The sequence below is a fragment of the Cyprinodon variegatus genome, unplaced genomic scaffold, assembly GCF_000732505.1.
Source record: "Cyprinodon variegatus isolate N-32 unplaced genomic scaffold, C_variegatus-1.0 Scaffold110, whole genome shotgun sequence".
Lineage (NCBI taxonomy): Eukaryota > Metazoa > Chordata > Actinopteri > Cyprinodontiformes > Cyprinodontidae > Cyprinodon > Cyprinodon variegatus.
The window spans coordinates 953,921-954,949 of NW_015150563.1; the positions used below are offsets into that span (position 1 = coordinate 953,921).

At 46.4% G+C, this 1,029-nt stretch overlaps 1 protein-coding gene across 2 annotated transcripts in view; it reads right to left on the reverse strand.

Moving 5' to 3' along the window:
- Positions 1 to 885, reverse strand: part of LOC107084882 — a 24,220-nt gene extending 23,335 nt beyond the window's left edge. For both annotated transcript variants that reach the window (XM_015374940.1, XM_015374939.1), the window contains exon 1: positions 708 to 885. In XM_015374940.1, coding sequence (XP_015230426.1) covers positions 708 to 870 — 163 coding nt within the window. In that variant the 5' untranslated portion in view covers positions 871 to 885. The remainder of the gene's footprint in view (positions 1 to 707) is intronic.
- Positions 886 to 1,029: the final 144 nt, after the last annotated feature.

Below are 1,029 nucleotides of genomic sequence, written 5' to 3' on the forward strand. Positions count from 1 at the left end.
GGATGAGGTGTGTCTCTGAGAGCACTGTTTCCATTGTTACCTGGATGGGAGCCCTCAGGGTATTGATTCTGCTTTGCATGAGTAGCACCATAAAGATCAAGTAAAGCATGTGGAAACAGGTTTAACATATGGCTCAAAACATCCAACTTTTTCTTTTCAGAACAGGTTTAGAAAAGTCCCTCTGCCACAAACGTTCAGAATGAAGGAGGGGATCCAGATATCGGTTGACACACGTTTCAGCTAAACCCTGAAGAGGATGCAGAACCAGAACGACCCAAAAACAAACAACCAAACAAATGGCTCCCCATGAACCAGGTGACCAGAACCTGATCTGTTCCTTGCAGCCGGACCTGATAGCATCAGATCAGATCCAAGCAGATGGAAACACTGAGCTGCAGAATCAGAAGCTGCAGGTCATGATCACAGCTCCCCTTTCAACCATCCAACCGTCTCCCTCCTTCAGTCTACATGCAGCAATTAGAGCCGAGCTGACTCGTTTCTGGGTGTTTGGGCCAAAAGGGGGAGCAAACCCTGACTCTGTGTCACGGCCAACAAGCCTTTCTTTATTTCCTGCTATGATATTTTCCCTAAAACTTTTACAGCGCTTCTTATCTGGATGGGATAAGAAGCTTCTCTTTCCATTAGATCCCTGTTCATTCTGAAACCCACAATCTGATTTCTGTCTTAGAGAATGTGAGCATTCAAACCTTCTGATGGGCCAGGAATGGGCTGGTCTTCCTGCTCACTCTTCTGCAGGGAGTTCTTCTCCTTGTTCAGGTCTGCATCAACGCTCCCTGGCTGCTGGACCAGCTTCATGCACTGCAGGCAATAAACACAAACGGCTGTTCTGGGAACAGGTTTCCACGTCATCTACCTCCTGCAACCTTGAATACCTGCAGAGTCTGTTCCCGACATTCCCCTGAGCTGGGATTCTTTAGAACTGCTCATTAATTTTTAAGGTTGGTGTAATTAAACCTTTACTTAAGAAACCGTCTCTTGACCCAGATGACTTGGTCAATTATAGACCTA